This window comes from Somniosus microcephalus, chromosome 11 (assembly GCF_052327205.1).
Source record: "Somniosus microcephalus isolate GS21.2 chromosome 11, FLI_Smic_1.0, whole genome shotgun sequence".
In the NCBI taxonomy this organism is placed as follows: domain Eukaryota; kingdom Metazoa; phylum Chordata; class Chondrichthyes; order Squaliformes; family Somniosidae; genus Somniosus; species Somniosus microcephalus.
In genome coordinates this window covers 22,887,675-22,915,314 of record NC_140997.1, presented here as the reverse complement: position 1 = coordinate 22,915,314, position 27,640 = coordinate 22,887,675, and the positions used below count along the sequence as shown (strand labels likewise).

General features: G+C 44.2%; 1 protein-coding gene across 1 annotated transcript; it reads left to right on the top strand.

Annotated features, from left to right (window-relative positions):
* Positions 1 to 27,578, top strand: fscn1a (fascin actin-bundling protein 1a). The gene is made up of 5 exons (XM_086000330.1): positions 1 to 992; positions 17,060 to 17,216; positions 21,027 to 21,148; positions 24,093 to 24,260; positions 25,129 to 27,578. Exons 1-5 carry the CDS (start codon positions 173 to 175, stop codon positions 25,329 to 25,331), a joined length of 1,470 nt encoding a protein of 489 aa, XP_085856456.1. The 5' UTR covers positions 1 to 172; the 3' UTR covers positions 25,332 to 27,578.
* The last annotated feature ends 62 nt before the right edge of the window (positions 27,579 to 27,640 follow it).

Genomic DNA, 27,640 nt, shown 5'->3' with positions numbered 1-27,640 from the left:
GGATTCAGCCTTGCTGGGGGAGGCTGAGCAACCAGACAACGGGGGTCTGCATCTGCACGCAAACAAAGGGACTGGGCGACAACACAAATACAATCTAGATATAAGATTAAAGCTGGGGAGAGAGAGGGGGGGGAAAAAAGTAAAAGAAAGAGACGCAACCAAACCTGCAGTCATGCCAGCCAACGACACCAGCAACAGTCTGCAGATCCAGTTTGGGCTCATCAACTGCGGTAAGAAGTATCTCACGGCTGAAGCCTTTGGCTTCAAGATCAACGCGTCGGCCACCACCATGAAGAAGAAGCAGATCTGGACGCTGGAGCAGAACGGCGACGACTCCAACGTGGTGTTCCTGAGGAGCCACCTGGGCCGGTACCTGGCCGCCGACAAGGACGGCAAGGTGTCGTGCGACAGCGAGAGCCCGGCTGCGGACTGCCGCTTCCTCATCGTCGCCCACGACGACGGCCGCTGGTCGCTGCAGTCGGAGCCCCACAAGCGCTACTTCGGCGGCACCGAGGACCGCCTGAGCTGCTTCGCCCAGACCATCTCGCTGGCGGAGAAGTGGAGCGTCCACATCGCCATGCACCCCCAGGCCAACATCTTCAGCGTGACCAGGAAGCGGTACGCGCACCTGAGCGCCCAGGGCGAGATGGCCATCGACCGCGACACCCCCTGGGGGGTGGACTCGCTCATCACCCTGGTCTTCCAGGACCAGAAGTACAGCGTGCAGACCAGCGACCACCGCTTGCTGCGCAACGACGGCCAGCTGGTGGAGAAGCCCGAAAGGGGCACCGGCTACACCCTGGAGTTCAGGTCGGGCAAGGTGGCTTTCCGGGACTGCGAGGGCAAGTACCTGGCGCCCTCCGGCCCCACTGGCACCATGAAGGCTGGCAAAAGCACCAAGGCCGGCAAGGACGAGCTCTTTGTCCTGGAGCAGAGCTACCCACAGGTGGTCCTGAAGGCTGCTAATGGCAGGAATGTCTCCATCCGGCAAGGTAAGAGTTAATGGCAAACTGCTGGGGCTTTAAGCTCTTTTCCCTCCTCCCTCTCTTGATCTGCTCTAATGTGAACTAAGAATATTTTAATAAAGCAACAAAAATGGAAAAAACTGCATGTTTCCTTTAAAAATGACACGTGGTTGTCTTCTGAGATTGAAGAATTCCAGTTGACTACATTCCCTCAAATTCGTCTGCTAGGGAATTATATGTTCGGCTTGGAAGGATTTCTCCCACCATGACTTCTCATTCCAAGCCACTGTTTTCCTGTCGGAATTTTTTTTTTGTGAAAGGGGTGACCCTCGATAAATACCCCTCGTATCCATCCCTATCCCCCTTGGTAACGGTATTTTAATGTGTTGGACCGTATGGCCAGCCAAAGGTTAACCAGCTCAACCAAGTCCCATTCTGCAATTTTCCATTTGCAAATGTTTTCGATTAAAACGGGACCTCCCTTGTGTTTTAAAATCTGGGCAACACTATACCTTGCACTCATGGCTCCCCGACTCCTGCAACAGCTATCCAGGCTCATTCCTTTATGGGGAAATTTGGGGGGGGGGAATATTTATTTTTCAACCTCAGACGCTCAAACGAAGGGTTTTAAAAAATTTGTTTTGCAATAACGGTCTTCCGCAGCTGCTCGCAATTGCTCTGCTCCTTCATTACAGGAATGGTATAATCGTTCCATTGTGCAGGGAACAATCCCAACATTTCCTTACACTCCTCTGCCAGCAATCCTGACCACCCCACCCCACCCCCGACAACACTTCAAAGGATGGAAGTGGAATTGGTTTTTGTGCAATAAAAAGATTGCATCCAGTCAGAAAACCAGCGACCCATATCCATTATCACACCACTGCAAAACACATTTTTGTAAAACCGTTCTCTGCACTCAAATTGTAGTTGATATTGAAACGCAGCCGTCTGGGTGTGATTTTTTTTTTTAAACTGTTCAGAAAATGAACTGTTGCAATCTCATCGGGCGCTTTATTTCAGAATTAGCTGAATGCTGAAATTCCCCATACTAGCTTATCTCTTTTATTATTGAGGCGGCGTTAAATAACAAAATTGGCCTCAGACACAACAAAGGAAATGTTCTTGAGTCTACTTGGACCGTTTTAAGATGCACAACAAAATGGGGTTCAAGCACGATGCGAGTCCCAGCACTTTATTTTATGCAAAGACACAACTAATGCTTTTTCTTTCTCGAAACGAGCAGTTGTTATGGTATGAAATACACATATATTTAAAATCCTTTAGCCTTGCAAATAAAATACTTCAACGTGATCTCACCCGTGACTAGAGAACAAAACCAGATGTGTGTTATTTGAGCTCTTAAAGGGAGGATTTTTTTTGCAGCAAGCCTCTGGTTTGCCGACAGAAATAGAATTTAGGCGCCTCGCCTACGAAGAGATGCAGAGGGCTCACCTGTGCGTGCAACATTTCATTACTGCATCCAGGCTGTGTTGCAGTATAATTAACCCTCGTGTGACTGTTGAATCGGTATTTTTTTTCACCACGATAGAACGTTTAATTATACTTCATAGCCTTGTATCCCAGGGTCTTTTCTCCTATTTTTTTTTAATGGGTCTTGATTTTTATTCCTGTGACCCCCCCCTTGAGGATCACATGGAGGATTGGCTTTTCTTTTTGTAGATGCTTTTTAAATTTTCTTGACTTGACTTGGTTTTTTCACCAATTTATTAAAACATATCTAATGTGGGCAACAAATACTGTAATTACTTATTAAAAGGCATACCAGCAATGGGTAGAACTTTGATACATCAGTGAGTGCATTGTCTTTGAGTGCAAATACAAGGTGAAATTCTCAGTTAGCTCTTAAGAAAACTGAAGATCTCATCACATTGACATCTTGAGCTTGCAAGTGTAAAATTGTGACCATTCTTGCTCTGGTTTGAATTACATAACTTGCATTTTGTGTAGTGCCTTTTAACATAGTAAAACGCCCCAAGGCGCGTCACTGGAACATTATCATTATCAACCGCAATTTGACACCGAGCCACATGAGGAGATATAAGGGCAGATGACCAAAAGCTTGGTCAAAGTCTTGAAGGAAGAGAGGTTTAGTGAGAGAATGAGTTTTGGGCCCAAGCAGCTGAAGGCCCGGCCACCAATGGTGGAGCGGTGAAAATCGGGACTGCGCAAGAGGCCAGAATTGGAGTGCGGAGATCTGCGGTGAGGGTTGGAGGAGGTCAGAGATGGGAAGGGGCATGGCCATGGAGGGATTTGAAAACAATACCATCTCATGCATGGAGTCCTTCCCTTGAAGGACACTAAGACTTGTAACCTACACCTTGTAAGTTCAGATCAGCATATCACTGCCCAGTGACCCTTTCACTTGATGGATTGAATCACTCTCTCAATAGAATATCCTCTGGCTTGGAATGTGTTCAGCAGCTGCATCATCTCAACCAAAAAATCTCAGTAATGTCACATCTAGTGTAAGCAATGGGCATCTGATTGGCCTGTGTATTTTTTCTTTTTTTTGCACCAAAATAGGATGGTTTTTGTGTAGCAGTAAATAGAAGCCGCCCATAGTTGTTCTCATTCTCCTGTTCCCAGCTGTGTCTCTGCATAGCAGTATTCCCCTCCCATTGCTTGCTTTTGCTAATTGCCTTTTGCGAAACCTTTTTTATGTTAAAGGGGAGGGGAAAGAATTGCACAATTCTGGCATCTAAGCATTTTTAAAGGGAAATCTCTCCCATCGGTGCCCAAGCAGCAAAGTAAGGGGAAAAGCCACTTGGCTGGAGTGGAGCCCAAAATAGTTATTACTGCACGTGTGGAATTGGGTTCTGGCCAATTTGGATTGTTTAGCTTACAAAGCATTTTTTGTGTAAATTTGGACAACACCTCTATATTATAGACGCTGTCCAACAGGTGTGTGTCTGTGTTCTGCCTGTTAACTTCCTATTGCTCCTCTTTTCATATGAACTTCACTACACCAGAGTGCCCTACATGGGAATTGCATTACTGCTCATAGGTGCTGCGTCCTCCAACCTGTTGGGTTATATGAAGCTGCATTGAAGAATGTACGTGAAAGAGGAGAATCAAAGTGCTGATGTACTGTACTGCATGATCTGTTACCTTATGTGGTGGTGTAACTTTACCACGTATCGCAGCTGCAGGATGCACTGCAGCAACTCGCCAAGGCTTCTTCGCCAGCAGCTCCCAAACCCGTGACCTCCACCACCGAGATGGATAAGGGCAGCAGGTGCATGGGAACACCATCGCCTCCGCAAGTCGCACACCATCCTGACTTGGACATATATGGCTGTTCCTTCATCGCAGTGTCAAAATCCTGGCACTCCCTCCCTAACAGCATTGTGGGGTACCTTCACCACGTGGACTGCAGCGGTTTAAGAAGGCTCACCACCACCTTCTCGAGGGTAACTAAGGATGGGCAATAAATGCTGGCCTTGCCTGCGATGCCCAAGAATGAATTTAAAAATAAAACGCTCCCTATGACTTGCCAGAACACCAATGGGCAATGAATGTTGGCCTACAGCAAGGTTTTTAGTGTTCTGAAACACAATATTCAGTGATCCCTGCTGCTGGAAGTGCCCATGTGGATGTCTAGTAGGGACAAAATGAAGCTTGGCTATGGTACTCTCTGTAGCTGAATAGCCTGCCCGTACTGTTGAGGTGTTCACATGAATAGTGATGACTTGGGTGAGGTACTGATGAGTGCCAAGCACTGCTGGCTCTGTCACTAAGGAGTTCCTTTTTGGAAGGGGAGACATTTTCTTAGCAGGATGGAATTTTTTTTATTTTTTTTAAACTTGAGTATTTTAGTTTGTGAATTCCGAAGTAGTGGGGTCGATATTTGACACTCTGGCCACAGTTTTGAGGTTCGGGCCTCCTTGAATTTGGCACGCGAGTTGTGGACACCAAACCATTCCCGATGCAACTCTCCGCTCTTCGGCCTCCGCAACTTCTGCCCGCTGGGAGGGGGAGGTTAGCTCCACAAACAGAAACATTCTGTTCACTGATTGGATGCCAGTGCACATGGGTGGAGTGTTCACGTCGCAAGCTCTGCCCACGTGTCCCTTAGCGTTGCAATCTGGGCCCTAACTATGTAATTAGGGCCCCGATTTGCATGGGAAAGAGGCCGACCACTTGTTTCCAGCCGGCCCATTAGTGGTAGACCCTGTTGAAAGTTGCAGTGGGCCAATCATTAACTGGGCAGCAAGGCTACTGGCCCCCATTTGTACGCCCCTTGCCTATACCCGAGCAAAAAATCGGCCCCAGAATTTGAGAAAGAAGTGGATTCTAGACTTTGTGCACAATTTACTGTTTGGTTTCCTAATTCAGTGTTTTTATTGGAAAATCTCCTATTTGGCACATTAAGTGATGCTGTGTATTTATTTCCTATTAGCAGAGTACGCAGAGAGCGAAAGATTGTGCCCACTGCAGATACTAAACTTTATTGCAGATTCATAAAAGGAATTCAGTTGATCACATCACAAATGAACTGCCAACTAGCTTCTAGCCCCACATCCAAGGTACATTGAAGCTTTTATAAATAGCAATAAATCTAATCTATGATCCATGAATGTAATGGATGTGGTTTTAATTGAGCCCAGCAGTATAGAAACATAGAAGGTAGGAGCAGGAGTAGGCCATTTGGCACCTCGAGTCCGTTCTGCCATTTAATGAGATCATGGCTGATCATCCAGATTCAGTACCCTGTCCCTGCTTTCTCCATAGAAACCTAGAAGATGGAGTAGGAGAAGATAGTAGGAGGAGTAGGATTATTTATAGCAATATAACAATAGAATTATTTTGGCAGGAAGTAATATCTGCTTGGCTAAAAATTAAGGGTATTTGTTTCAAAAGTCAAGCATATCTCCCTTTTTGGAAGAAAGAACTTTTTCTTCATGGTTTTTTTCTCTCCAGCTCCCTGACCAGATCCTGAAGTTTTTTTTTTTTTACTATCAACGGCCTTTAACATAGTAAAATGTCCCATGGCCCAGGAGCATTATAAAACAAAACTTTACACCGAGCCACATAAGGATAAATTAGGGCAAATGACCAAAAGCTTGGTCAAAGAGGTAGGTTTTAAGTTGTGTCTTAAAGGTGGATAGAGAGGCAGAGAAGTTTAGGGAGGGAATTCCAGAGCCTGGGGCCTAGGCAGCTGAAGGCACGGCCAGCAATGGTTGAGCAATTTATAATCGGGGATGCTCAAGAAGCCAGAATTAGAGGAGCACAGATATCTAGGAGTTGCAGGGCTGGAGGAGATTAGAGATGGGGAGGGGCAAGGCCATGGAGGGATTTGAAAACTAGGATGCAAATTTTTTTAAATCGAGGCGTTGCTTAACCAGGAGCCAATGGAGGTCAGTGAGTACAGGGGGTGATGGGTGAATGGGACTTGGTGTGAGTTAGGACACGGGCAGCTGAGTTTTGGATGACTCGATTTACTTAGGGTAGAATGTGGGAATAGTTGAGTCTAGAGGTATCTAAGGCATGGATGAGGGTTTCAGCAGCAGATGAGCTGAGGCAGGGCAGAGACGGTGATGTTCTGGAGGTGGAAATAGGCAGTCTTAGTTATGTCGCGGATGTGTGGTCGGAAGCTCACTTCAGGGTCCAATATGACGCCCAAGTTGCGAACAGTGTGGTGCAGCCTCAGACAGATGTTAGGGAGAGGGATGGAATCGGTGGCTAGGGAACGGAGTTTGTGGCGGGTCCGAAGACAATGCCTTCAGTCTTTCCAATATTTAATTGGAGGAAATTTCTGCTTATCCATTACTGGATGTCGGACAAGCAGTCTTGACAATTCAGAGTGGAGGGGTCAAGAGGGGTGGTGGTGAGCTAGAGCTGATTGTCACAGCGTACATGTGGAAACTGATGCTGTGTTTTCGAATGATGTCACCAAGGGGCAACATAAAGATGAGAAATAAGAGGCCAAGAATAGATCCTTGGGGGACACCAGAGTTAACGATGCGGGAGTGGGAAGAGAAGCCACTGCAGGTGATTATCAGGCTACGATTAGATAGAGACGAATGGAACCAGGCGAGTGCAGTCCCACCCAGCTGGACGACAGTGGAGAGGCGTTGGAGGATGGAGTGGTCAACCGTGTCCAAGGCTGCAGACCGGCCGAGAAGGACCTGTTTGAATTAGAGGAGCGCAGATAGCTCGGTTGTGGGGCGGGAGGAGATGAGAGATGGGGAGGGGTGAGGCTATGGAGGGATTTGAAAACCAGGATGAGAATTTTAAAACTGAGGTGTTGCTTAACTGGGAGCCAATGTAGGTCAGTGAGCACAGGGAAAGTGATCGTGGTAATCTGGAATTCGCTTCCCCAAAAGACTATGGGTGCTGGGTCAGTTGAAATTTTCAAGACTGAGATCAGTAGATTGGGTATGGGTATCGAGGAATAGGCAGCAACGGTATGTAAATGGAGACGAGGTACTGATCAGCTATGATCTAATCAAATGGCTCGAGGGGCTGAATGGCCAACCCCTGCTTCTACGATGTGTCATTGCATGAAAGTGTGATTGAGTGATTTGCAGTCAGGCAATGAATTAGAACTGGTGTAAACACAGGAAACTCTGGATTTTGCATGGGGGGGGCGGAGTTATGTTAATCCGCTAGGTGAGGGTTTCGGTGGACATCAATCAAGTTGCGCAAATGAGAAATTAGTGCGTAGTGACGTGCCATAAAACTGGTGTAAATCAGTTGCGTGTGAATTTCCTCGGGTAGGGGAATGGTGTCGCTCCAGTCTTGCACTATATTTTCACTAATGTTCCAGGAAATTGTGTTTTTGATTTCTCTGCTTGCCCTCTGTAGGATCAAATGTAATTTCTCCCAGAGCCCTTAAGCAGAAATACTGAAAGTGGTTGTAAGTAGGGAATTCTCTTTATTCCAGGCACCAGCAGGGTATGCACCATAACTGACCTATGCTGTACCTAGTGTAGAATAGGACTCCATGACATGGAAAAGTTGGGTTGCCTATTGCTTCTGTCGCTTCCCTTCAGTGTACAGGAAACACATTCTCTGCATCTTCAGTAGCCAGCTTGGCAATAATGGGAGAGCATCTAGTTTTGGATGGCAATTCTTGTGTTAAATACTCTACAAGGCAAGTTATTTCCCTTCTGGTGCAAGTATTTAATATGTTTCTTACCCCTGTTTATTTAGCTTGTTCTCTTGGGATGTTTTACTATGTTAAAGGTGCTATATAAGTTGTTCTCTGAGCTGTTTGAAATTGTACTGTGCACTATTGTGTTCAGTTTATAAGCTGCCATTATTTTCAGAAGTAGTGTTGCCATCATAATAGCAATCAAGAAAATTAAACGTCATATGCTAGTTTTTTAAATTCCTGTGTAGATCTTCTCTGAAAATAAGTGAGTTTTACACCTGTCAATCTAGAGCTCTATACCTAATTTCCCAAGTGATGTTTGGGTGTCCCTAATTGGATAATGCATGGCGGAAAGAGCTGGGCTGAAAACTGCCTAAATTTCAATTTATTTTTAGTACTTTTTTGTTGGATTTAATGAGTTCTGAATGTAAGTTTGAGAATTATCACCTTTATTGGCTGTTGAATCGCAGCATCATGCAGATGCCACTATATAGCAAATATTTCACTAAAATGTTAGATATAACATTTTATCTAGTACCTGATAGAATTACTACTTGAAGTGCTGGCTGGTAATCTATATCAACATCCCATAAACCACAATTGGATGAATGATCAGTTAAATTTTCTTTTGTTGGCAATGGCCTGAGGATGTAATGTTGGCCAGAACACCAGGCACTCCTTGCTCCTCTTCAAATGATGTCATGGGATCTTTAACTTTCACCTGAACAAGCTTTCATTTAAATATCTCTTGCCAAGGGTGGCACTGGACAGCATTATCAACCTAGACTACATGCCTCAGTGGGGCTTGAACCTTTAACATGCCCTGGACAGTCAGCAGTAACATTTGTAGCTGTTGTAAAGTAGCATTGCAACTGTTATGCATTTTCTCTCCCAATGCACAATTTCCCTGGCCAAAACCCAGGTGGGAGACTTGCTATCGTTAACCCTACTCTTGTGTTAGGAGACGTTCTAACTTCCAGTCAGCAACAGCACCTAAAATGGGAGGAACCCAGCTTTTGTCTCCTGATTTTTTGTTTTTACTGCCTTTTTTAAAGAAGTCCCTCCCTATCTCTTGCTTTGCACCTTTTCCTGATAGTTTGCCAAGAGTGGAAGGCCTGTGAACCTCTTGCCTACTACAGTGCTATACCACAGCATTGTACCTCTTTGGCTCTTGGCCTGTTTGTATTTGGGGTGAGGAGTTCTAACTAGAAGTTTCACATGTAAAGTTCAGAGTGAGAATACTTAATCCCATTTCAGTTGAGAAACTTAATTGGATTAGTGGTTTGCATCTGGGGAATTTCTTGGTCTCTTGGAGCTTGTACTAAGGAGCATCTAGGTTAATGCGTGTTCCACTTGTCTGCAGTTTCTCAAGTGTGAAGTAAATCCCTCCCTTTGGTGGAACTGGCAGGTTTGTAAATACTGTAATGTATTGTGGATATCAGAGTTGGGCTAGTTGTGCATATACTCGTCCAGCTCTATTTTGAATGTTTAGTGAATCTGCACGTGCTGGTAACTTATTCCAGTGATCATTGATTCTCAGAACTAGATTAGAAACTAGGAGATATTTCTTCAAAGTTCTGGTCTTGCTTAACCTATCTATTTCAGCCAAGTCTAATCCTTTCATTGTTTTAAAGATTTCAATCATATCTCCTTGTCTACATAGTAAAAATCCCCAGCTCATTGAGCCTGTCCTGGTAACTAATGCTCCTTAAACTAGGTATCAATCTAATGTCCCTGCTCTGAAACTTCTCTAATCACTTATATCCCTCACCCTGTGAGGGGACCAAAACTAGATATAGTATTCTAGATGTGGCTGCAGCAAGGCCTTGTGCAAAGAGGATAGTACACTTCATCTAGAGCCATTTGTTTCTTTACCTGTCCTATTACCATCTCGTCTCTCCTTGAATATCTCAATGTCTCTTCACCTCTCTCGGACCTTCCCTTTTTGTTCTTTCATCCCCTCCCCCATTTCCCAGCCCCCAAACTTGCTTTTTAACCTGCTTTTTTTCTCAGTTCTGACAAAGGGTTTCGACCTGAAACGTTGACTGTTTCTCTCTCCACGGATGTTGCCTGGCCTGCTGAGTTTTTCCAGTGTTTTCTTCTGATATATAGTATTTCTTGTTTTATATTCAGTTCAATTGTCCTGGAATCTCAGCCCCCTATTTGCTTTCACGATCTCCTCATGGGGGTCATGGACCTTCAATGAATGATGCACCGAGCCCCACTGGTCCTTCTCCTGCTCGGCAGCCGTGAGCACGCAACCCCTGTCTGGTGTCTCCGTGCTTGGGATTGCTCCAATCCAAGTGCATCACTCGCAAATCTCTCTTCCCTTCAACCTGGAGGGAGCAGAATGATTCATCTCGTCACCACATGGTGCACTTCCAAATACTTTCACAGCAACTTAATGACCAAACTCGAGTGGACAAAGATTCATTTTAAAGAACTGTTGTGTTAGAGATGCCCTCTTGTTCTTAAACTAACCTTTTTTAGTTGATTAGAGACATGGTCCAGGGGGTACAATTATTGCTAACTCTTGCTTTGTTAATGTACTGGTGCTGTCTCGCACACTCTCTGAATGCGTGCTGTTTTTTTTTTAATTTACTGACAGAAGTCTGATTGTATTTTTCTCTTGACCTGCAAAGCCTTTTCATTTGCTTAATTTTGATTTCAGCTCTTCACCACCCCCCCCTTTCCCTACCTCCCCTTCCTTTAAAGCTGTGCTTTCATTGTACTTCCTCTCGTCATTCAATCCGCTAGCCCACTGAAGGCCTATTCATACATGGGTGTGAATGCATTTTGTTCATCAAAGCCTACTCGGATATCTGCAAATGAACCCTACCCGAGAGAGAAAAGGAACACTTTGGCTATGTTGCTGCAATCGTGCAGTATCGAGTTAACACTTCAGGCAAAACTTTCTCTTGTTACAATGTGAATGGATGCATTTGATAGGTCACCTTTTATTGACCTGGGTCATATGGCACATTCTGTCCCTGATATTTTGCTCTGTATGCTTTTGCGCACCCCCCCCCCCCCCCCCCCCCCCCAAAAATGCGGATGGCATCCAGGACGTACCTTGCTGCTCTCGTGACCTGACTTTTGACCCTTGCTGTTGCCATGGCAACCCATTCTCCTGAGGTGCATTAGCACAGCAGCTGGACTGAGTACGTGGTGACTGAGTCACACCGGCAGCGGCCGATCGACACCGGCCATTGGAGAAGGGATGGGGAAAACTGGCTCAATGGGGCAAATGGCCGTCAGGAAATTCATGGTCTCAGGCCTGCCTCAAGCAGAGGGCCAAACCCTGATTGACAGCCTATTTTTTTGCTCGTCATGTCCCTTCAAAGGCCTCAATGTGAACTTTTTTTGAAGGTGGGGGGGGGGGGGGGGGGCGTGCAGAGAGAAAGAGCAGGGCGCAATGTAACCTAGCTCCAGTGAAAGGGTTAACCTTGACACGGTATTTTGAGTCTCCGTGATGTGCTATGTAAATCAGTGGCATCTGTGTGAAATAAGCTGATGCAATCGGGGAAAGCTATCTACTAGTAATTAGTTTTGAATGTGGGCAACATGCCGTATCAAAAGAGAATGATCTACAAGTTGAAAAGGACACTGCAGGATTAGCCCCAAGTAAAACCTTGTGTGAAATTGAGATCTATTGGTAATCGGCTGCAGAAATGTGTATACCTTTCCTGGTTTGTTCAGTATTTTACAGTTGCAAGTAACTTGGATGAGAAAATTGAATTCACATTTGAAGCGCGACAGATTAAAAAATCCAATGGCATCATTAATATGTGGATAGACTAGAGAAGCTGGGGTTGTTCTCCCTTGGAGCAGAGAAGGTTGAGAGGAGATTTGATAGAGTTGCTCAAAATCATGAGGGGTCGAGACAGTACATAGAGAAACTCTTCCCATTGGTGGAAGGGTCAAGAACCAGAGGACACAGATTCAAGGTGATTGGCAAAAGAACCAAAGGTAACGAGGCAAAAACTCTTTTACGCAGCATGTGGTTAGGATCTGGAATGCACTGCCTGAAAGGGCGGTGGAGGCCGATTCAATTGTGGCTTTCAAAAGGGAATTAGATAAGTACCTGAAGGAACCAAATTTGCAGGGTAATGGGGGGAAAGAGCAGGGGAGTGGGGATGAGCTGGCATGGGCTCGACAGGCCGAATGGCCTCCTGTGCTGTAGCCATGCTATGATTTAATAATTATAGCTTTCTAAAAAAGTGCTTTTTTTTTGGCTCATTTTAAAAAAAAATCCCATTCAATCACTTTCATCCTGTAGGCCCTTATTATTTTGAAAGGGTTTGGGAATATCTGCTGCCTATGTGTTTGTCTGATTTTTTTTTTTCCCCACCCCCAAACGAAAAATAAAATCTTGAATTCTAGAGCGTGAGCCAATAGTGAGTATGTCAAATCTGGCACTGAATAATGACTGAAATTGGCCTTGCTGCAGCTGTGGGACGCTTGCAAGAGCCCAGCTATGTATTTGAGTTCTTCCCAGATCCTTCACCTCCTATAAAGATCAGTGCACACTGGGACATGTTGGGCAGAGTAGAAAGTAAAGAAAAAGAAAGACTTGTCTTTCACAACCTCATGACATCCCAGAGCACTTTCCAGCCAATAAAGTACTCTTGGAGTATAGTCACTGAAGAGTAGGGGAGTTATCCCCGGTGTCCTGGCCAATACTTCTCCCTCAACCAAAATAATCAAAACTGACTATCTGGTCATTCTCACATTGCTATTAGTGGGAGCTTGCTGTGTGCAGAATTGGCTGCCACGTTTCTCACTTCAAAATAGTACTCCATTGGCTGTAAAGTGCTTTGAGACGTCTGGTGGTCGTGAAAGGCGCGATATAAATGAGTTTTTTTTGTAATGTAGGAAACATGGCAGCCAATTTGCACACCGCTGGCTCCCACAAGCAGCAATGTGATCATAACTTGATGATCTGCTTTAGTGATGTTGGTTGAGGGATAAATATTGGCCAGGACACCGGGGATAACGCCCCTGCTCCTCTTCAGAATAGTGCCGTGGGATCTTTTACATCCACCTGAGAGCAGACCGGGCCTCTGTTTAACATCATCTCTGAAAGGCAGCACCGCTGACAGTGCAGCACTCACTCCGCAATGCACTGGAGTGTTGGCCTAGGTTTATTTTTTGTTTTGTGCTCCAGTCTCTAGTGGGACGTGAACCCACATCCTTCTGACTGATGCAAGTGTGCTACCGACTGAGCCATGGCTGACAGACCTGTGAAGTGCTTTGGGGCAGCCTGAGACATGAAAGGTGCTATATAAATGCAAGTGTGTCCATTCTTTACAGCTGTCTTATACCCTACCTGAAGCTTGGTGTCAAGTAAATAAGTTTGTTTGCCAACGCTGACATCCCTCCATTGACCCTGATTTTGCTGAATAAAGTAGGCCACCATGCTTGGCACTAAGAAAGATTTGTATTTAAATCACCTATTGCACTGCCAATGTCTGTGGTTCACATTCAATTCATTACATGGAAAAAATGGGATTCGGCTATTGGAATCTTTGGAATTTTGTACAGTTAGGGCAGAAATGTGATGGGCACAGCAAGATCCCACATAACTTTGAGATGAAGGCTCACTTATTCAGCTGGTGATTGAGGGAATAATGCTGGGCAGGAGTTTTCCCTGGTTCTGTTATAGTGCCATGGGACCTTGTTAATGTTGTGCCCTCAAAAGGATAGTCTCGTGCTCTCTCGCGCCAACACTTTCACCGCATTGTACTGGGGTATTGGGACAGATTACGTGCCCAAGTTCTGGAGTGGTTCTTAACATTCGCCACCATCTAAACTTGCTGTAAATAGAGCCAAGCAGACCATTTCTTAGTAATGTTGCTCTTCACTAACACAATGAATGGCCACAAAGCTTTGAGTAGGTAGTCCCAAAAAAAAAAGTCTGCCATTTTAACCTTGGGCCTGAGTGGGGGAGAGGTGGTGGTTCCACTACCAGGCCACACCTGCCAGGAACAAGAGTAACAAGTATACTCTCAAGTTTAGAAGAATGAGAGGTGATCTCATTGAAACATACAAGATTCTGAAGGGATTGACCGGGTAGATGCTGAAGTTGTTTCCCCTGGCTGGAGTGTCTAGAACTAGGGGGCATGGTCTTAAATGGCCTACCCCTTATCCTGAGACTGATGAGGAATTTTGTCAGAGGGTTGTGAATCTTTGAAATTCTCTGCCCCAGAGGGCTGTGAATGCTGAGTCGTTGAGTATATTCAAGGCTAAGATAGATTTTTGAACTCTAGAGGAATCGAGGGATGTGGAGTTGAGGTCGATGATCTGCCATGATCTTATTGAATGGCAGAGTGGGCTCGAGGGGCCGTATGGCCTACTCCTCCTATTTCTTATGTTCTTAGTAAGATGGGTTTAAGAAAATGTCTTAGTTCCTTTTGTAGACCAGGAGTGCTCCTCCTGACCCCGCAAGGACCTACAAAAGACTAAATGGGATGGGCAATAACTGCTGGCCTTGCTAGTGACGCTCATGTCCAGAATGAATTTTTAAAGAATGTGATTCCACCAATGGTTAACTAGACCAGGTGATGCAATGCTGAATCGGAGACCTGGGAGGCCATATTCAAGTGTTGGTCTGAGCTGATTCAGCTGGCATTGGTCAAGGCAGCGGTGGTAGGGTGCTACAATGTGTCCTGTCACTGGGCTCGGAGGGGGAGGGCACGGTATCTGGTGACCCTTGCTGCAACTGCACCTGTGGGGTCATTTGGTGAAGACAGTCCAGTTTGGCTACTGGCGCTCATCTGAGTTACATAGAAACATAGAAGATAGGAGCAGGAGTAGGCCATTCGGCCCTTCGAGCCTGCTCCGCCATTCAGTGAGATCATGGCTGATCATCCAAATTCAGTACCCGGTCCCTGCCTTCTCCCCATATCCCTTGATCCCTTTAGCCTTAAGAAATATATCCAACTCTTTCTTGAATATACTTAATGAATTGGCCTCCACTGCCCTCTGGCAGAGAATTCCACAAGTTCACCACTCTCTGGGTGAAGAAATTCCTCTTCATTTCAGTCCTAAATGTCCTACCCCTTATCCTTAGACTATGACCCCTGGTTCTGGACTCCCCGATCATTGGGAACATCCTTCCAACATCTAGTCTGTCCAGGCCTGACAGAATTTTATAGGTTCTTGGAAAGGTCATATCGAGCAAGGTGCTTGCAGTCTTGACCCGAGCGTGACGACTTTCAGGCATGGAGATGAGGTGGTCTGAGAAATACTGAAAGAAACTTGCATGAAACTAAGATTAAGTTGGTTATGGTTTCCATTTCTACACAAATGACTGGTAACTGTTAGCCTTGTTGGAAGTAGCTTCTTGGCTGTAGCATCTGAAGTAAGTTGTTGCCTCCCGCTGTATGTTCCACTCTAAGTGTACTGGACTCCAGAGCTACTCTACAGCTGCTTCCTCTCCGCAGATACTCCGGCTAGAATGGATGAACACAAATCCTTTGATTCCTTTTTTCAATCGTTCTGCAAAAAAATACTGTGGCATTTTAAAAATTTCCTTCCAAGTTCTTTGGTACTGGGGGAGGGGGGAGGAAAATACTTTGAAGTGGCCCAACAAAATTCTTGACTTTTCCAAAAATGTTCTGTGGTTTTTTTTTTTAACATACTTTATTTTAAAGAGCCACCCTGTGCATAACTTTAAAACTCATTTTTAAGCTACGGCATGGTGAGGCAGCTTCTTTCAGTTTACATAAATATATTGTAATTTTCTACCTTTTTTTTTTAATGTTTCAAAACACTGTCACATTAAATACTCTGCCCCCTCCCCTCCCTGTTTCAAGAGCATTTAAGCTGCCTATGGGTTGCAGGCAGATTCCAACTCGCTGGGCTGGCCTATAATCTGATTTCGGGTTTTGTGGCTGGGGTGGAATGTTCCTCCAGCTGCTGGCCTGCTTTCTCTTGTCTTTCCCAGTTAACTGGATGAGCCTATATTTGTGTGCTTCGCCGCCGCAGCCAGTAATGGGCCCATTCCCTCTGAGCAGGTTTCCTCTAACTTGGTGCTGTGTTTGAGCTGATTAATTCTTTCTCTTCACAACCGCACCCCAGATACTGAGTTTTCAAAAGTGTAAACGTATGTGTATTAAGTCTTCCATTTAAACTTGGGTCTCCTAGGCCCAAGGATTTTGGACCCCTTGTATAAAATTAAATGCTGAGCTGTCCTACTGGTTAATGTAGTCATCCCTTTTTCTAAACTACGAGAAAGTTGCTTGCCTGTACCACTTTCCTTTCATGATGATGTTAGAGGACCAAATTGCAAGTTGGATCTTCCAAGGAGGCTGTCTTCATTTTTCTTCTGAGTCTTTGTTCTTTTGCTAAATGTATTAGACCAACCCCCCACCCCACATGAGATTGAACCAATTCTTTGTTGTCTTTGAGAATTGCTGTCATTTTATACATGTCCAAATAGATTAGTTAGGACAACTATTTGGCTTTGGTTACCTTTTTTTTTTGTCTCTTATTTTGAAAAAAGTTGTGATCTCACACTCACTTCGGCCCTTTATGTTGTAAGGTGTTTTTTACCCCCCACCCCAAGTTACTGGACAACCATCTCCTCTCCAATTCACTGACTTGACCTGCTGAAGCGCGGTGGATTCCAATTCTTTGGGGTACAAATGTGTCATGGGTGGAATCGCATCGGCCGCTTGTTATAGGCTCTGCCCAATATTTAGTTGTATTAAAGGCGATGGAACTAAGTGACCGGTATCAGATAGGATACTGCCCAGAATGTGTTTCCAATGCTGGTCGAGTCTCTCGGGAAATTCTCTGCTGCTGTAGTTTTGCTTGTGGTTGTGTGTATCTGGGTTCAACCTGACTGCAGCAAAGCAATGTGATTTGGTCTGATTGGCGTTCTCTTGTGTTGCTTTGAAGTGGGAGGGAGCAAGTCTATTCAGCTTTGACCCCGCTTTGAATCCTGATGTATGATTTTTGCTCCTGCAAGGTATGGACCTGTCTGCTAACCAGGATGAAGAAAGTGACCAGGAAACCTTTCAACTAGAAATCAACAAAGAAACCAAAAAGTGTGCTTTCCGAACCTGCACTGGGAAATACTGGACTCTGACCGCCAATGGCGGGGTGCAGTCTACTGCCTCTACAAAGTAAGTGTACAAAAACCTATGTACAACAATAAGCCATGGACTGCAAGCATTGCAGTTCAGCAAAGACCTCACACATATATAGTCACCAGCCAGCCTTCATTAAGTTATATATAAAGACATTGTGGTTACTTTACAAAAACCACAAGCGCAGTAAAGCGAGACGCTCTGCACACTCCGCCAGCTTTAGCATGAGGAAGCCACCTCTGTGGAAACTTCTCTTTTGTCAAAATAGGACCGGCACAAACACGATGCCTAAATGTTCAAAACTAGACGGATTTTTGTTCCTCCTCGTTTCTCCCCCCCCCCCCCCCCCCCCCCCCACACCCCCTCTCAGGAATACTTACTTAATGACTTTATAATTATAAAAAATTAAAAAAAAAAAAAAAGTTGTGTATACTGTTTGGGGGAATATAACACTTCTCATCAAGTCATTTGTGCAGCTCTCCTGATCTGCTGTAGCCTTTCTATATCCTGTTGACCTGTAGTCGTGTAATGAAGTACTTCCTCCTTTTAAGTCTTTGTAATATTGAAGAAATGAAGCTTTGTGTGCATTGAATCTTCTACTGAATGGTTGGTTGTAGAACATCCAGCCTGTAATAAACACATGTGCTCTGGTGTCCTCGCGTTTAATAGAGTTGACTTGGTAGAGGTGGGGTTCGAAGAATCTGAGAACAACCTGTTTTTTGAATCCTGCACAATATAGGGATGACTATAAACTTAGTTTAAAGCTGGTAGATGATAATGCTGTGCCACTACACACATAATCAAACCTGATCTGGAACATTTGAAACTCTGCCAAGATTTAACTTGACATTTGACTGCAGTATCATGGTTCAGCGCTGACTCTCAATTCCATGAGCTAAGACTAGTTTTCTCTGGTGCCTGCAGTAGATTAGGTGAGCATTTCTGGCGCTCTTCCCTTGAAGAGAATTGGTGCATTGTATTTCACTAAATTAAAGATCATTTTAAACTTGACTGCATAATGTGAGCATTTAATGTCAATCACCTTTTTATTCAGCTCCATTTTCATTAAGTAGAGCCTGATCAGTTGTTGAAGAATTTCAAGAATATGTTGTAATAGGAAACTTGCTACAAAGACGGAAGTTGAGGTATGGTGAGGTTAACCGTGGTTGCGCTGTTGTTTGTTTTAGTTTTACATAGAAGATAGGAGCAGGAGTAGGCCATGAGATCATGGCTGATCGTCCAAATTCAGTACCCTGTCCCTGCCTTCTCCCCATATCCCTTGATCCCTTTAGCCTTAAGAAATATATCCAACTCCTTTTTGAATATATTTAATGAATTGGCCTCTACTGCCTCTTTCGGCAGGAATGCCACAGGTTCACCACTCTCTGGGTGAAGAAATTCCTCCATCTCTGTCCTAAATGGCTTACCCCTTATCCTTAGACTGTGACCCCTGGTTCTGGACTCCCCGACCATCGGGAACATCCTTCCTGCATCTAGTCTGTCTAGTCCTGTTAGAATTTTATACGTTTCGATGAGATCCCCTCTCATTCTTCTAAACTCCAGCGAGTACAAGCCCAATCTCTCCTCGTACATCATTCCTGCCAGCCCAGGTATCAGCCTGGTGAATCTTCGCTGCACTCCTTCCATGGCAAGAATATCCTTCCTCAGATAAGGCGACCAAAACTGCACACCATACTCAAGGTGTGGTCTCACCAAGGCCCTGTACAACTGCAGCAAGACATCCTTGTTCCTGTACTCGAACCCTCTTGCTACAAAGGCCAACATACCATTTGCCTTCTGAACCGCCTGTTGCACCTGCAGGCTTACTTTCAGCGACTGGTGCACAAGGATGCCCAGGTCTCGTTGCACTTCCCCTTCTCCCAATCTATTGCCATTCAGATAATAATCTGCCTTCCTGCTTTTGACACCAAAGTGGATAACCTTGCATTTATCTACGTTATATGGGCAGAAGCATAGCAGATGCAAATCACCCAACCTGTCCAAATCATACTGGAGTTTCTCGGCATCCTCCTCACAGCACACACTCCCACCTGGCTTTGTGTCGTCTGCAAACTTGGAGATATTACATCTAGTTCCCTCGACCAGATCATCAATATATATTGTGAATAGCTGGGGTCCAAGGACCGATCCCTGCAGTACCCCACTAGTCACTGCCTGCCACTCGGGCGGGGGGGGGGGGGGGGGAAAAGAGCCGTTTATTCCAACTCTTTGCTTTCTGTCTGCCAACCAGTTCTCTATCCAAGTCAATACCTTGCCCCCAATCCCATGTGCCTTAATTTTACACGCTAATCTCTTATGCGGGACCTTATCGAAAGCCTTTTGAAAATCAAATACACCACATCCACTAGTTCTCCCTTATCTATTTTACCAGTTACATCCTCAAAAAATTCCAGTAGATTAGTCAAGCATGATTTACCTTTTGTAAAGCCATGTTGACTTTGTCCGATCCAGTCACTTTTTTCCAAGCGCTCTGCTATTACATCCTTTATAATGGACTCTAGCATTTTCCCCACTACTGATGTCAGACTTACCGGTCTGTAATTCTCTGTTTTCTCTCTACCACCCTTTTTGAACAGTGGGGTAACATTAGCTGCCTGCCAATCCATGGGTACTGTTCCAGAGTCTATTGAATTTTGGAAGATGACCAGCAATGCGTCTACTATTTCTAGGGCCACTTCCTCAAGTACCCTAGGATGTAGATTATCAGGCCCTGGGGACTTAGCGGCCCTCAATCCCATCAATTTCCCTAACACCATTTCCGTACAAATACTGATTTCTATCAGTTCTTCCATTTTATTAGACCCTATGTTCCCTGACATCTTTGGTTCTGTCTTCACAAAGGAGGACACAAATAACCTCCCAATGTATGTATTTAATTGGTCTGCCATTTCTTTGTTCCCCATTATAAATTCCCCTGATTCTGACTGCAAGGGACCTACGCTTGACTTCACCAATCTTTTTCTCTTCACATCTGTAAAAGCTTTAACAGTCAGTTTTTATGTTCCCTGCAAGCTTACACTCATACACTCTTTCCCCCTCTTAATTAATCCCTTTGTCCTCCTTTGGATCCTAAACTGCTCCCAATCCTCAAGTTTACTGCTTTTTCTGGCCAATTTATATGCTCTCTCCTTGGATCTTATGCTATCCTTAATTTCTCTTGTTAGCCACAGTTGAGTCACCTTTTTTTGTTAATTTTTTATGCCAAACTGGGATGAACAAATTCTGTAGTTCATCTATGGATTCTCACATTCAGTGCCATAGAGTAGGGGGTATGTGGCCCAATCTCCACTCGGTTAAGTGGAGGCAGCAACTTCTCCTTGCAAAGAGGGGAAAGTGAGTTTTACTTGAGCTGTTCGTGGCATCTGGGAGCAGGGCACAGTCCAGCTTCTCCGCTGCAGAGGTATCTGATTAGAAGAACGAGGAAAGGGGTAAAATGTAAAAACAGAACTTGTCCCAAATGCCTCTATGTAAAGATAGTCTGAGTACCCTTTGGGCAACCATTTGGATAGTTCTAGGACTTGTATTTTTTTTAAAGACTATATTATAAATTTAAAATTGATGTGTAATTGTGCTAATGCTATACATTTTTTAAACTCATGAATTAAAGTTCCAAAACGTTGGTATCCAACAGTGCTTGGCAGGTCCCTTGTATAAAATCAGCTGAAGCAGGTAGAAGAATAAACTGAGGCAAATCGGCAGTGGTTAAATTGTCCGGTCCTGACGAAGGGTCTTCGACCTGAAACGTTGACTCGCTCTCGCTCTCGCAATTAAATGGCTTTGTCAACCTACGAGGAACTGATCTTTTTTTCATTTTCTGTTCTACAGAAATGGCAACTGCTATTTTGAAATTGAATGGCGTGAGAAGAGGATTGTTCTGAAGGCTGTCAATGGAAAATATGTGGCAGCTAAAAAGAATGGGCAGCTTTGTGCCAGCATAGAAACACCAGGTAAGTCCTGGCTTCCAATCCATAGGTGGACGTGTCCAAGACTAGTTTCCCTCCCTTCCTTGCCCCCACCCCAGCATTGTATTTTGTAGCAAACGGTCACGATTGAGGCAGTGTTCGGAGTGTGTGGCATCATGGAGAAGCAGATATTGGCGTGCAATTGATAGTTACCCGCTTTATCCTTCTCCCTCCTTAGAGGAGTGCTGCATTGGATACTCTGCAGTGCCACAGCACATTTTGCATATTTAAGGGTAAAATGTACCATTTTCCCTTTTTAGGAATATATTTACTTTGTATTCTACAAGATTTTCCACTATTGACCTGTTTGCTAACTTTTCTGCCCAGTTACTTTGGGCTAGATCCCCTTTTATCACTGAACTTTGCCTCTTTCAGTCCAGAACCCTTATCTTTGATTCTTCTTTTCAATGCAAGAATAGAAAAGGAAACTAATTGAGCACTCATTTCCAATTGCTCTCCTACTGTCATCAGTTATTTGCACCATTTCATTTCCAGTGCCAAATCAAGCAATGCTGCTCCACCTCGCCCTTGTTAGACTAGACATATTGAGCTAGGAAGCAGTTCTAAAATGTCCCCCCCCCGCCACCACTTTGGCCACTTACATTACCTTTATTCCAGTCCCCCCTGACCATCTTGGGATAGTTTAAATTCACCTAATCTATTATTGACCTGTTCAGACACAGTACAGAGATGTGCATGAAGATCTCCAGCTCTTCTCTTTGGCCTGTAATGCACACCAAAAATAGTACCACTTCCCTTCCTGTTTCTTAATCAATATAGATAGTTATCTTAATGCACCCTAGAAGACATGCTCCCTCTCCCTCTCTCCCGACACTTTTTTCCCCCTCCCCTACCTCTGCTGAAAATGTTATAACTGGGAATAATTTTGTCCAAATTTAAGGCATATCCCTGTTATAGCTACAGTATCATATCCCTCCATAGTTATTAATGCTTCTGACTAAAACCTACCTCTTTGACCAAGCTTTTGGTCACCTGCCCTAATTTATCCTTATGTGGCTGTCAAATTTTTTGTCTTCAGATACTCCTGAGCAGCACCTTGGGATGTTTTACTATGTTAAAGGTGCTATATAAATGTTTTTTAATGAATGCTTTGTGTGTTCATTCAATGCTGACTGCAAATGTGTTTTTAGGCATGTTAATCCTTATTCTGTTTCTTGGTTTTCTCGTGTCATTTTTATGATATCCCTTGCCCCTTCTGCAACAGTGTGATTAATCTCTTGTTGCCTCTGCCTTTTTTGTTCCCTTCATTCCAATAGCTTTACTAATCCTGCACTCCATTTCCAGTCTCTAACCTAATCACTGCTCCCCCACCACCTCTGGCCACAGTAAGTTGAATCCTCCCCAATGATTCTATTTTTTGCCCTCGCCACAAGGACAGTGGCGATGTTTTGATTCAGGTGAAGGCCGTCTCGTTTTGATTTAGCCTTCCCTTGTTCCAGAGCTTGCGGCAATGCTCCTTCCCTCCTGCAGTGCATGTTGACCGTTCGCATCTTCCTCTCCTTAACTTGTCTAGTGCATGACACAAGAAGCATTCCTGGGATTCCACCCTTGAGGTCTTGTTTTTCAATTGTGCCTAACTCCTTTTAAAACTCCCGCTACAAGAACTCGGTGACATCTATCATATTGCCAGAGGCTCCAACGTGGACCGTGACTTTTAGCTGCTCGCCCTCCTTTTCTGGAAATGTTAACAGACATTTAAAAGTTGCGTGTAGACTCCTGTACAAAGATAGTCGAAGCTATAGATTTTCTTATTGGAAATGCGACTGAAAATTCCTATTTATTGCTGGTCCCTTTTTTAAAAAAAAATCTAAACCGACAAAAGCTGGGCATGCTGCTCCTCAGCCAGAAGATTTTGAGCAGCATGTTCTGTTTTTTTGTTTTGACTCAGTCCAGAACTTAGCCTGGTGTCTTTCCAGTCTTCCATGAAATGAGGTGTTCCATCATATTCAGCCCTGAAGTATGAAGCTGTTTGTTCCAGTACATTTGCAAATCGCAAAGTAGTGCATAGTGATCTGAAATTCTTCTGTTTAATATTGGCAAAGGGAAATTGCTGCAGATAAAACCACTTGTCAGTATTGAAAAGGTTGTTTCAACTCCCCAGGGAATTTGATTCCCCTCCACCCCCCCCCCCCCCCCCCAATTCCTCTCGAGTCAAGACATTTGATTTGATTGTCATTGTATCACGTGACTACCAGGCTGGTAGCAGGCTAACTAGATTGTAATGTGTTGGCAGCAAACCCTGACTGCCACCTTTTTGGAGAGGAGTTTTGAATTAAATGATTTGATTGTTGCCACAAGTTTTTCCATCTACCAAACCTCCTGCGTTGAAATCTTTTTTTTCCCCCTTTGAGCTCATGTGCATCTCGTTCTGTATTCCTCCTATTAATGGCTTTAATTAAAATGCTTTCCTCCAGTGTCGATGAACTGAGAGCTTGTTTACTGCACTTTGTGATGGAGACTTCCATCTCATCTGAAGTGATTCCATACTTCTGCATAATTGAACCTGTACTTGCAGCACTCTGACTTCCCCCTCCCCACCCCCTGACTATTCCAAGTGCCTGTGGGACTAAAATAGTTATCATTTTCTTTCTCTTACCCCAATTCAGTTTTTTTTTCTCCTTCCCTGAAGGTGTTGATCCCTTGCTGGGCTACATTTCCACAGGCACTGGGTACCTTTTTGCTGCAGTGACCATTTTCATGTAAGCTTTGACTTTGCAGGCTATTTGACCTTGAAGGGCATCACGGCCAAACCTAATCCTCTCCTCCCCAACATCCACAGTACACATTCAGTATAGGTTGCTGGTTAGCAGTGTAATTCTGGAACCTTTTTTTGACTGGATACATCCTTTAACCCCTCACCCCACCTACAGAATTACTGAACTATTCCTTTTTTTCTTTCATTTTCAAGCTGAGACTGAAGAATTTGTAATGAAACTCATCAACAGGCCTATAATAGTTCTTCGTGGAGAGCATGGCTTCATCGGATGCAGGAAAGTGACTGGAACCCTAGACTCAAACAGATCTTCATACGATGTTTTCCAGCTAGAGCTTAATGATGGTGCATACAGACTCAAAGGTAAATAATCCTACTCCTGTTTATTCTTTGCAATTCTCTCCCGAGGGATCCGGCTCCTGTGGGATATGGTTGCACAGATGCTGATATTTCATCCTATTGGTCCTTTTCTGTGTTTGAGCCTGGGCAGTATGTTGGTGGACTGTTTTACCATCACTGTTGAACCCATTCCTGTTTTTCATTGACGGCCATAGATGCATACATTCCAACAGGAGTCACTGAACAGAGTAGGAATCCTGCTTTTTTTTTTTTACTCCCTCCTTCCTTTGCCCTGTCCCAGCAGGACTGAGACCAGTTGTGCTGCCACTACTACTGTCCCGCTTCCCCCTCGCAGATAGGCAATCGAACCCGTGCTATACCGGGCTGTGTTTTAGCTAGTGGGTATCATGAGGGGCGTGAGCAATGTTCCCTGGTACCTTTAAATTTGCTGCGCAGCATCTTCAATGCAAATTGTGAGCAGCCTGTGCGGTACCTTGCGCATCCCCGCATGTGTGCAGCTTCGAGGGGGAAACCTGGAGTGAGAGGGGGAGAATTGAAATTATTTCAAACCTGTTTACTACCCAGTCACCTGAGCTGCTTTTGAACTTCAGCCAGTTCAACAGCATTCCCAGAGGTTTTGGAAATAAATCGCCTGCCTGCTCTCTGCTTTCCTGGGTTTCTTACTTTTATTAATACAAAACCAAGCCAAACCTATCTGCAAATATAGCATGTGATTGCCTCCCACTGAAAGTGCTACAGTATTTAAATAATCCCTGCCCCAGGGATGGCTATAGGCAAGATACTGTAACTTAAATGTCGCTTTGATAGTATTACTCTTCTGGGCCAAGACTTTCCCCAGACTGGTTCTTATGCTGTTATACTCCTTTTGCAGATTCTACTGGGAAATACTGGATGGTTGGAAGCGACTCTTCTGTCACCAGCAGCAGTGATCAACCTGTAGATTTCCTGTTCGAATTCTGTGATTACAACAAAGTTGCAATTAAAGTAGACGGGAAGTATTTGAAGGGGGACCATGCAGGTGTGCTGAAGGCATCTGCTGATGGCATTGACTCCTCAACCCTCTGGGAGTATTAAATGCACTTTATCTATTGTGTGGCTTTCCTGCGTCATTTCTTGCAGTAGTCCTACCATGGGCTGCAATGCCTGCCTGCCTTTCACAACATATTGCAACCTATTTTTTTATTTTAAACGGATCTTGTATATTCATCTTGGCAGTAGCTGCTATTGAAGATCTCCCTAGATCTCTGCAGGCTGTATAAATCAATACTACTTCATGACATTCCCTTTTTTTTTGTGTTGGGGCTTTCCTGGATACCTGTAACTTTGGCGAAGTTATGTTTAAGACTTGCTTCCTGTGCCTACGGCCATAGATTGCAGCTTCTGTACTGACATACTGAGATTGCTAGCCACATTCGCGAGTACTTTGGTCTTGCCAGGCTGGGAGTTGGATGGCCACTTGCGGCCTCCCCTTGTGAAGGGAGGGGAGGGCGTAACTGATGAGGAGAGCTCCTCGCTCTGACTCGCCACTGGATCTCATTGGCCACGGTGGGAGTTGTGGAGGAGTAGGTGAAACGTTCACCCTTACTTTCAGCAGAAGGCACAAACTCCATGCTCATCCTCTCAACTGCTTGAGCAGTTGCTGCATGTAGCATTTTTAAACTAGCTGCATTCTCTTAACACTGAACAGATTAAACCCAGATACTGTAACTCCTTAGCTGCCATTGTAATTGAAGATGTAGGAGTTATATCTACTGGTTCTAGGAATCTTCAGAAAAAGAATGAAACTGGTACAAGAGAACGGTGTAGGGATGGACCTGTAGGACTTCTCAATGGGCAACATTTAAGAAGTCATCTCTCAAAATAAAATTGTTTGAATATGGAATGACATAAGCTGGTCTTGTGTTGTGCATTTCTATTCTGTTTATCCATTCTGTAGTTCAGCAAGTTACACGCGTAATGCATAATGGTACTAGGGAAAGAACATGCCACATGTTGGTGATCATGACTTTATCTCCCTGGAGCCACCAGACCATAAGTCACTGACTTATTTCTACCATACATTTTGTGCATTTGAGCTTATTTGATGCCCTCTCTTTAAAGGGTTAATGTCCCACAGCCACATGTTTCATAACTGCTCCGATTGGGCAAAATGCTGAAACACTGGACAACTACTATCTAGCCTATTGCTGGAACTGGAGACGGGGGATGTGGTCTCATTCGCGCTTCCCTCCCCACTGATCAGTGGCTACTGGAATATTTAGTATGTTTTTTAACGGGGTTATTTCTGGAATGTATGAAACCTTAACTCACCGAGAACTGGAAAATCGGCAGCCCTGCCTCTCACCCTACCTGAATTCCCATGTGCCAATATAGCAGACTAAAACTGGATACCCTGGTATGAATTGGGTTTGCAATTCTATCAGAAGGACCCTCAAAAACAAGAGAAATCATTGACCACTCCCTACCCCAGCCAGAACTTTGTTGTTGTTGACAGATTCAAAATCTGGCAAATTTCATTGAGGTAGCTACCTAAAATCAAACGTAGCAGTCTGGTTTGGGACAGAATATATTTGTTTAAAAAGAATTGGAACTTTTATGGCAGCTTTTTTTTAATTAAAAAAAAAGTTTCATGCATTTGCTGGTTCAGTGAAAGATGGGCAGGTATTTGGACCATAAACGACGACTTTTTGTGGTCCATGGTAGGATCTCTTTAATGCAGTGTTGCAATCACTGAGCAATGTACTTTATGGAGAATGCATGTGGTCTTGTAACTTCTTGTGGAGGAAAATAATTGCCAAAACTCACTTCTCTTTTCAATGTGGAACCTCTTGAGTATTGTCCTGGAAGCAGATCCAATTGGGATGAGGAAACTAATGAGGTTAGCCCAAGTGCTATAGCCTTACAGTTTATGGTACCTTATCTAAAATCCACCCATTTGGGGAAAAAAAAACCATTGTATGGTCCAGAAAGCAGAGAGACCCTTTAAGTGTTGGTTACAGCACACAGTGCAGGAAGTTAATGAATTGCTTGATCCAAAACTCTGCTTCTGTGTCAAGGCACCTTCAAAATGTTTTTATTTAAAAAAAAAAAAAAGTCAGGGAAAACTCTCAACCATCATTTATCAGGACATTGAAAATGGTGCAGGATTTTCTTAAAGGTTTCACCTCAAAATGTTAAATGATTCCACCCCATGTATCTTGTAGAAGTAACACTGTATTCCACATTATTTTGGACTTTTGGATTTTTTTTTGTACATGTCATTTGTATAACTTGAGGAATGTCATGTCAAATAAAACAAATGTTGCATATGCCAAAAATCAACACTCTTGCAGTATTTTATCAACTGAGTGATTTCCAAATTGTGCCAACTTAATCCTTTTTGA

Excerpts from the sequence above, each read along its gene's own strand:
- fscn1a (XM_086000330.1), top strand. The coding sequence starts at position 173 with ATGCCAGCCAACGACACCAGCAACAGTCTGCAGATCCAGTTTGGGCTC. Across the intron at positions 993-17,059 it reads GAATGTCTCCATCCGGCAAG|GTATGGACCTGTCTGCTAAC; the intron begins GTAAGAGTTAAT and ends TGCTCCTGCAAG. Across the intron at positions 21,149-24,092 it reads TGCCAGCATAGAAACACCAG|CTGAGACTGAAGAATTTGTA; the intron begins GTAAGTCCTGGC and ends TTCATTTTCAAG.